Raw genomic sequence first — 10,052 nt, forward strand, 5'->3', positions numbered from 1 at the left:
TAGAGTGTGTCCGTGAAGGAAGTGGGATTTGTTTTATATTACCTCCGGTCCTAATTATAAGACCCAGTTAATTAATTTGGAAAGATTAAGAAACTTAGTTAAATTAGTTATTTCTAATGAATATGTGTTGTTTTTCCTGAAATATCCTTATTAATTAAGTTTGTTATCTAGAACTACTATTATTAAAGGATTATCTTGGAAAAAAAATAGATAAATATGAGAGATAAAGTAGATTGAGATCTTACATTTAGAACTAAAATAAAAGGCAAACAAGGTTTTATATTAAAGATCATAGACAATATATTATATCAAAAAGATTAAAAGTCTTTATGATACTTTAAGTTAATATATATATCCTATTTTCTAAGGCTACAACTTAATACACACACACGTTTATTTTTATTTTTTAATACAATGACTATGGCAAACCCATAAAAGGAAAAAATATTGGGCATATTATATTAGCCAACAACAAATTAATGCAACAAGGAGTCTGCTCGGTGTTCACAGTGTCACAACAATGCAATAGCTGTATATATGGACAATTAAGAAAAAATATGATTACCACAAGTTACATTAAAATCAGTTTCTGGTCAATTCCTACTATTTCTTTCATATTTTTGGTGGGGTCCAGGATTCGCACTTCAACTGTAAGGGCATATGAATCATTAATTATTGGCGACTAACATTCTTAATTACAGCTAATCATTGATTAATAATTTTGCTTTTAAAGTCGCTCATTACTATAAGTAATTTTTCTATTATTAGATTACACTAATTACATGAGGAGCAAGTTGCGCCTGGTTGCTTTGCTGGATTTGATTAATTTACAAATGTGGATCATTAGTCAGACTGCTTCATAAATTAAAAGTTTTGGTAATCTCCATGTCAAATTATTTGGTTAGTGAAAATAGAAATGAAATGAAAAATGCAATAATTATATAAATGAGAGATATCTGCGAATGTCTAGCTGAGAAATAGTTTATCTAGAAACTTTAATTTTTATCTTGATGAATAATTATTGATACTGTAAAAAAACCAACATATATCAAGCAATTTTAAGTACATTCAGATTCCACAACAGAATGATGTTATTTTCTATTTCATGTTATTGAATTGACTTAATTAATTCAACTTCTTATGACGAATGCATTGAATTTAAATTGGAATTTAAGCTAACTTCATAAATCTTAAAAAGTTAATGAATAACTTGGAATTTACGATCATTAAATTCAATGGATCATTCAGCATATCAGCTCACAAGTAAAAGTTTTTTTTTTGGTCACTAATATTGCTAACATTTAAGTTGTAATTATAAATCTATTATTCAAATGTTGATCAGAAAGATCAATAGTTCATTGCCTGATCCCATCAGGTCCCAGTAAAGAGGATAGTGTGGCTAAGTTACTAAACTAGCGAAAGAGGAAACTAAGAATAAGGTTGAGTTCAGCATGAATTTATTCATAATAACTAATTTATATTACCAAAAAAAACTAATTTATAAATATTAAAAAATTAATTAAATTAGTTATTTATAATTAATGTGTATCTATTTTTATAAACTACTCTATTTAATTATTTGTATTGAAAAGTGGAACCTATTCTCATTGGTGAAAACTTTCAATTGTTATATGTAATTAACAGAGGTAGTTTGAGATTAGAAGGCAAAATGATTGAGGCATTGTTTCGGACTAAAACAGACTCCTCAACTATTTTTCTTTAAAAGTAAACATTTTGACATATGGAATCACATTTTTTTCCTCGTTCATATGGGTCCACCCAAAAATAAGACCCACATCGCCCTTTGATTTCTTTCTTTTCATTCAACACCAAGTACTTTAGAGTTTAGAAATCCAAGTTAACATCAAATTGCACAGCTTCACAGTGCAGCTAGTAGCTGCAGGCCAACAAAAGAACCTAAGGTTACGTTTGGTAGAAAGCATTGAAAATGAAGGATTGGGATTGGGATTACAATTGAAAAAATCTATTAAGAGAGTGTTTAGTATAAGAGATTGTTTGATATATGGGATTAGTCAAAGCCATGTATGTGGGATTAGAGAATACCATGGGAGGAAGTGGTATTCCCCAATCCCACCTTTATGGGCATACCTAATCCCATATAACAAACAATTATTCATACTAAGTACTATTTTAATGATTTTTTCAATTGCAATCCCAATCCCAATCCTTCATTTTCAATGCTTCGTACCAAACGGGACCTAAAAGATAACCAACAAAGCCACAAAACAAAGGTTTAGCAACCAGAACCACAAATTGAGAGGCTTCATTTCCAACTCTAGGACCAACCGGCATAGTAGGGCCTAAGGGTATCAGTTCCAAGATGCACAACATTACTGGATTCAGGCCATGAGCGTCTCTGCAAGTCAGAACTAATTCCATGAACATATTCAGAAAAAAATCTCCCCCCCAATCATATCCATATTTCTAACATGTCCTGTTGGTGGATAACTAAACTCAGTTGATTTAGGTCGTGATGATCTGTGTAAGTCAGAGCTGATTCCATGAACATAACCAGAAACTTGTTTCCCCAGAATCATATCCATATTCATAACATAATCTGTTTGTGGATGCCCAAACACAGTTGATTCAGACCGCAATGATCTCTGCAAATCACAACTGGTTCCACCAACACCACCAGCTCTTCCCAGAAAATCTATTCCACCGTTTAAGTAGCCTCCTCTTCCTTCTAACATTGGAAGGTGTCTTCCCCCTATCGTATCCATATTTCTAACATGTCCTGTTGGTGGATAACTAAACTCAGTTGATTTAGGTCGTGATGATCTGTGTAAGTCAGAACTGATTCCATGAACATAACCAGAAACTTGTTTCCCAGAATCATATCCATATTCATAACATAATCTGTTTGTGGATGCCCAAACACAGTTGATTCAGACCGCAATGATCTCTGCAAATCACAACTGGTTCCACCAACATCACCACTCTTCCCAGAATCTATTCCACCGTTTAAGTAGCCTCCTCCTCCTTCTAACATTGGAAGGTGTCCATTTCTGCAACTAATTGCTGACGGTGGTGAGTGAGGATTGAGGCTTATCAGAGGGTAGTGATGATTACTCAGAATTGTTTGGCTTGTGGGGTAGAAGTCATTCTTTGTTAACAAGGCAAACTTGAACGTGCTGCACTTACCGAGGGGGAAAGGCTCATCACACCTGGTCCCGTCACCTCGCTTGTTATTATAACCCGGGTAATCTTCTTTCCTGAATTCCATACACCCAATTGGCCATAGAAAGCTTCGAATCCCAAGTTCCGGTATGCACCAGGCATCAAATGGCGGGTTGGTCTTGTGATTAACATGAATTTCACCATTGGACCTCAGCATGCTACTTGCATTCATAAAGAACCCACGTACAAGGTCCTTGTGTTTCCTGTAAATGCCAAAAAAATGAAAAAAAGAAGGATGCTAAAGCCTTCACATACACAAATTAACTGGAGGAGAATTTGCAATAATTCGCTTAGAATGCCATTACATATTATACAATCATCAATATAAGAATATATCAATCAATATTCACAAGTTATAAATAGTGCAACTTATTCTTTAAACTCGGTGCAATATATAGAAAGATGTGTCAAATTGCATCAATAACAAAACAACTGAAACCAGACAAAAGAGGTTGTGTGCGTATTGAGGGGTGGAGAGATGCATAATTACAAAAATCTGTGGATATAAGGAATATCAAGTTCTATACTAGTAGGGTCAATAATCTTCATAAGCTGTATTGACCAAAACGCCCTTACTTCTTGCTTGATAGACAGATAGAGGTACTTGGAGTTTTTTCCTTCTGAAAAATTATCACATGCATGAGCATTCAAATAATTTCCGCACAGCATAACAACTGCAAGTGTCCAATGAAATGACTGAATCAACCTTGCCCATGCATTGTCTTTTAGTGAAAGCACCAGAGCTTTTTAGCCAGAATAATCAATGTTTGGACGTACAAATAATACAATACATGCAAGTTTCGATGTATATCTGTTTACAGACACATGTCTTTGCATATTTTCTATAGCCAACCATCTTATACATAAGCAGCCAAATGCTAGGAAACCTAAATGGTTCATGTACCAAACCGAATCGGCTTAAACTAAAACGCACAAATGTACAGCAGAATCATTAGATTAATGTATGAGGACCAGATATCAAGATTGCCGCTTATTTTTCTCTGTTGGAAATCAGACTTTGAGCAAGAGAAATTGGCATGTCTGTACAGTCCCTTAGAAAAGCTTAAACACAATACTTATGGAAAGATCCGAGATGATTTTACATTATGCATCTAACACAGTCTTTATATTGTATTACAGACACACAGAGATGTTAGACAATAGTAATATGAATTCTAACAGGGAACTCACTGAATCATGGAGAAGTTGTCTTCTTTGCCATGAAAGCCTGCATGAGGGAAGTTGAATATAATTCTATCAAATCTCCTCATTTCCAAGTATGGATGAAATTTCATTTGGGTTGCATCAACTCCATGCAACACACATGCTCCCATTTTTGTTAAGGCAATCAAATTTGACATCGCCTTCTTGTACTTCCTCACAACTTGATCTTAATGAACAGAAAAAGTAATCAATGACATGACAAACATTCAACACTGTAGTAACAACAATTACGAAAAGCAGAAGAGTAAACCAGATCGATGGAATCCACAGTCCACAAATTAGATAACATGCGCAGAAATAGAAACAATTGATTCAGACAACAAAATCTATGGGATGCTCATAGAAAAATGGAAGAATAGTATATAAACACAAGCACTTCCACAAATCATGAAGAATCAGAAAACCATCTAAGCAAGCAACGATTAAGGCGAGATTTATGTCTGAACTAAGCTTCATTAGAATAACTAAAGAAAGTCAAATATTTAGCTCCTTGACTCCTCCTAGAAACTTTTCGTAGGGTACGCAAAATACAAATGACAATAAAAAAATAAATATATAAAAGGTCAAATGTTAAGATTCCTTATGTACATGGAATTAAAATCACAAACGAGAAACCTTCCGATTATCAATGATCCCTTCAGCGAAATTGCAGGGCATAGCTTGACTTCTTTTGGGTGCTTAGAAAGCAACAAGCGAACAGAAATCAAACTCACTTGATGAACAAATCCATCGTTTTGCAAACTACTAAGGGAAAATAATAGTTATTTCAAGAGGGAAGAGGGTGAAAAATAAACACTTAACGTAGTATTTGTAAGAAGCGTCATCATCAAGCAATCAGAAAAACCCTATGCAGTTTTAGATAACTCCATTATTCAAAATAACAGCTGTCACAAGAAAGGGGAAAATTTTGAAGAAGAAACATTGCACACACAAATGCAAGAGCAGAGTGTGTGTGTGTGTGTGAGAGAGAGAGAGAGAGAGAGAGAGAGAGACCATAGGTGTCAAGGGAAGAAGCAACGATGTTGAAAGCTGAACCAAAGGATTGAGCCAAGCAAAGGGAGAAGGAGAAATCACCCTCACCCACCAACAGTATTTGATGATGTGAAGAATAATATTTGACCCATTTTTCTCCTCCACCATCACTCAAATCGACATGCTTCTGCCTGTTGTTCTGACAGCTCATTTGTAAAGCCATTGCTTCCCCTGCCCCTGTGCCTACAAACTACGAGGTTTCAAGCTTCCTATATGGAAAACGTAACCTTCCAACGTTTAAAAAGGCGGAACAATGCTCTTTTTGAGAGCTATGATGCGAAAATCAGAAGGTAAAATGGGTGGAAACTTCATGATCCATGTCTTCAAGCTTATAGACCCCATGAACTGTTTCAAAATCAAATCATCGACGCATCACATTTTGCTGAAGTGGGGGAGGAATTGAGGAGGAGGGTGCTGAACTTCAGTGTGAAAATGGATGGAAGTGGGTATTAGATTTGAAGCTGGAAATTAATTGGCCGCCAACATTGAAGCTCTTGAATCTCAACGCCAGAGACGCTAGCAAGCTTGGGTGCTCTGCAACTTTCCTTTCCCCATTCTCCGTCGTCCAGCCCTTATGCTTTGATTTTATTTAACGTCATAAAACAGTTCCGGATGCAGCTTAGGTTGGAAGCAATCTTAACTCTTAAGGATGGTTTACACATAAGACTGAAGGGTGCTTGGAAGAACGTAAAATCACTTTCAAAAATACTTCTTCGTACTTATTCTCCTCGTACTTATTTTGACTATTATAAATTATTCTTAAAGTTATAATTAGTTTTTATTGATACAAAAATAGATATTAGCGTTTCAAACGGGACATAAATACCATCTCCGTTAATCTCCTAAACGTGGTTACTTTTTTATTCGGTGGACCCACTTTGTCAGCTCAATACTCCCTATTGCCTTTGTCAATCTCTCTTCTTCTCATCCTTCCCCCTCTCTTCTTTCTTTCCCCACACCAAGCGCCATGTCCAACCCCTCTCGGCTTTGTGGGTCTCGCTCTCATCCTCCTCTCTATCCCCACACTAAGCATATCAAGCACGCCTACGACAACTCCGCTTCACTGTTATTGACTTTTTGGTAGCGAAATGATGACAGTAGAGAATGGCGTCCTTCTGAGAGACCTGATTAATGAGGCGGCAAGCAATGGGTTGAAATTACCGTATATACTAGATTCTAATTATAAGACCTAATTGATTAATTTGAGGAGATTAAGAAAAAATTAAGTTAGTTATTTGTAATAAATAGGTATTGTTCTTCCTAAAATATCCTTACAATCAAATATATTGGCTAGGACTATAATTATTAGAAGGACTGTTTGGAATAAAAATATATAAATATGAGAGACAAAGTGGATTGAGATTTATATTTAAAACTAAAATAAAAGTCAAACAGGATTTTGTATTAAGGATCGGACGTAGTATTGTACTGGTGGTGGTGGGAATCGATAATGAGGGATTAGAAATGAGGACTGATGATGCTTTTGTCATTAAAGCACTCAATTAAACTAGGTCTCAATTAATTTGTAGTTCAGGATCGACCTAGGTCATTACTTTCAAGGAGCAATTTATGGTTTCTTTAGGTAAAAATTTAGGTGATAAAAAAATACAATAAATTGGACCTAAACTAAAATGCAAAATTCTAATTCTAAATGGAAAATGCAAATGTCCTAAAATCTATATGAAAATTAAATTAAACTAAATAAATGTAATGCAATTTTTGGGGGGATTTTTTTTTAAGAAAACAAATTAAAATGATAAATGAAGAAAATTAATCAGGAAGCAAAGAAAATTAACAAGTAAAAAATGAGAAGTTCTCTTCAGGTAAGGTGAAACAACCTTCCTAAATAAACAGATAAACCTATTTTTTTTTTATAGTAACTTGAAGAAATAACTTTTTATAACCAAACCATGCTAAATACAAACTCAAATTATATCACAATCATTTACACTAACTAATTATATAATATTGTTATCCGTGATAGAAAAGAGCAGCACCCAATCATACATACTATCACGGATAAAAGAACTTTTCTTAACTCATTTAAATACAAACTATATAAGAAATGATCAATCTTATCTAATATGGTTATAAAACAACATATAATATAGCTCATAAATCAAAATATTAAAAATTAAATCTTAATTCATACTTTATAATAAATTCATAAATAAAGCACATGCGAATATGCGATCCTAGGCCTCTGGCCACCTATCAGCACACATACCACAATAGTACACTCAAAGGACATAAGAAATAATAGTGCATGAATAAATTAAAACCAATTTATCCTAAGATGGCAATATACAGGATACAACATAACTCATAAATCGAGGAGACGCTACAAGTTACTAATGTAGCTTTACTCCTCCTGAGCCTTCCCTAACGTCCTCTTTTAAAGCTTTCACCTAAAAAATGTTAAATAATAGGAATGAGACAACGTCTCAGTAACTAAATCCCTACCTATTACACACCCTAGCATGGCTAGCGAGATGTCAGGTGGGATACACAGGATTAATAATAATTGATAAACATTTATTTAACATTTAAACTCACAATAATCATATAAGTAAATATTTCCACCACTCTATGCAATTGATACATTCCAAAAGAAATAACATACTTATCATTTATTTAACAGATATAAATATCAATGAATACATGTCATATGCAATTCCTGAACCCAAATCCATCCTTATATCCTCCTTATTTCCGCCGACTGGACCCATGGGCTAAGTTCTTTCCATTTGACTGGCTACTCTGACAAGCTCACCACTCAAGTGATATGGACCGGCCAAAGACCACAGAGCACTCGGTGGACCATGGGTCCCCCCTCGAAGAACTAGTGGGGTGTCGCAGTCCCTCGAAGAACTAGTGGGACAATAATAGTGGCCAACCATAGAGCTCCGTATGGAGGCCGATACCACGTGGTAAGTATATAAATCTCAATAACTCCAATCATCTCCTTCCCCACCCAAAATAGATGTACAGGGTTCAAAATCACAGATTTATATGCATAATCAACAGAATTTCATAATAGCACATCATAATCATGATCACCAATTTCTTGCAATACAAATTATGTCAATCCTTTTTAAAATAGCATCCCACAAGACAGTTCATACAAAACGTAATATACTTTTATAGAATTAGTTATAAAGCCGCTCACCAACTTCATACTAGAGCACGCAACAGATAGAAATTTAGTTACCTGGTCTCCTAGCTAACAGTCAACTATAACCAGAGTCCAACCTCGAAAATGCCACAATAGAGTTTATATCTACAAACAAAATTAAAAATTATCTCTCTATAGTATAGAGTAGGCTACTCACAAAATTCTAGCCTCTAACTCCTCCTCTAAAAGCTTTAATTTTACTCAGAACTCTAGCCTAAAAGACATTTCTCTAAGGTTTGGAATGAGAACACACACACACACATATGATTTAGACTCGATTCCTGAATTTTCCCTTACTTAAATATCCTTTAATTATTAGATTATATTATTAGAATCATCAAATTCATAATGCAAATAGACAATTATAAATTGATAACTTATATTCCATCTTCAAAGGACTTAGACAAATAGACTTAGTACGAACCAGGTTATTCTCACTACAGAAATTAAACCCTTAATCTAACCGTTGAATTTAATTTCCTATATATCATGATACTATCCTCCAAATTGTAGCTCAATCTAACGGTGAATGAACTTTAAATGCTAATTTACTATTCAGGACTCTATCTGCTAAATCCAAAAGATATAAGTTAAAAACGTACCTAATAACTTGTAACTCAGAGATCAAAATGATAATCCAACCGTTGAAATTAACGATTTGGATGTCCCAAATGGGCTGACCAAATTTCAGTCCGATCCAACGGTTAATAAATCAAAACTAGTACTTTTTTGAGACTACCTCAGATATGTGTGAAAATTATTTACTCACTTCAAGCTCCACTCACTATCTCCTATATATAGGCTCCTCAAACTCCTTCACTCTAAAAATTAGTCGATGTGGGACTTCTATACCATGGTATAATTTTGTAGAATACCATCCACACACACACAATCACACACAAAAACATTATTAAATAATAATAATAATAATTTGCTTATATCTAACCTTTCTTTTTTATTAACTTGATATTAAATATATTTATTATAAATTTAATTAAATACTAAGTAAAAATAAGGATGTTACATAAGGTAGAGGGGACAAATTAGGATTTGCATGGATTTAACCTTCATAACCTTAATTAGTTAATTAGACCAAAGGGAAGTGATAAGAGAGTGGAGTTAATAAATTTAATTACCTACTTGAAACAAAGGGAACCCTCAATTTCAAAAACTATTAAACTATTAGAGAACTCATAACAGTATAAGGTTGGTTAATTAAGTTATTAAAACCAATGAAAAATAACTCAATTAATTTTGAAAATTATGTTTCAAATTATCCAATTAAACAATTAGAAAATTAACCAACTTAATTAAACAATTAAGTGGTAAAAGAACCCAAATTTTGCAATTCAAACCACATTGATAATTAAACTCATAATGAAAACTCAATTATAAATTCAATTAACAATGCAAAGGTTTA

General features: G+C 33.9%; 1 protein-coding gene and 1 long non-coding RNA gene across 2 annotated transcripts; both read right to left on the minus strand.

The window, feature by feature from the left end:
- Positions 1 to 1,852: 1,852 nt before the first annotated feature.
- On the minus strand, positions 1,853 to 2,846 carry LOC114712456 (uncharacterized). Its single transcript, XR_003737241.1, has 2 exons — positions 2,220 to 2,846; positions 1,853 to 1,917 (listed from the first exon to the last, which is right to left on the minus strand). It is a non-coding gene; the product is annotated as an uncharacterized LOC114712456 (long non-coding RNA).
- Positions 2,847 to 2,868: 22 nt separating this feature from the next.
- LOC114712433 (heavy metal-associated isoprenylated plant protein 41-like) lies at positions 2,869 to 5,674 on the minus strand. The gene is made up of 4 exons (XM_028896968.1): positions 5,419 to 5,674; positions 4,393 to 4,591; positions 2,954 to 3,404; positions 2,869 to 2,880 (listed from the first exon to the last, which is right to left on the minus strand). The coding sequence occupies exons 1-4, from the start codon at positions 5,618 to 5,620 to the stop codon at positions 2,869 to 2,871; spliced, it is 864 nt and encodes a 287-aa protein (XP_028752801.1). The 5' UTR covers positions 5,621 to 5,674.
- Between the last annotated feature and the right edge of the window lie 4,378 nt (positions 5,675 to 10,052).

Source organism: Neltuma alba, unplaced genomic scaffold (genome assembly GCF_004799145.2).
Source record: "Neltuma alba isolate B1F8T4 unplaced genomic scaffold, ASM479914v2 tig00011361_pilon, whole genome shotgun sequence".
In the NCBI taxonomy this organism is placed as follows: domain Eukaryota; kingdom Viridiplantae; phylum Streptophyta; class Magnoliopsida; order Fabales; family Fabaceae; genus Neltuma; species Neltuma alba.

Bases quoted from the DNA above. Each gene is read 5' to 3' on its own strand.
- LOC114712433 (XM_028896968.1), bottom strand. From the start codon at position 5,620: ATGGCTTTACAAATGAGCTGTCAGAACAACAGGCAGAAGCATGTCGAT. The intron at 4,592-5,418 runs GTCTCTCTCTCT...CTGTTCATTAAG, and splicing joins TTCTTCCCTTGACACCTATG to ATCAAGTTGTGAGGAAGTAC. The intron at 3,405-4,392 runs GTGAGTTCCCTG...TGGCATTTACAG, and splicing joins GACAACTTCTCCATGATTCA to GAAACACAAGGACCTTGTAC.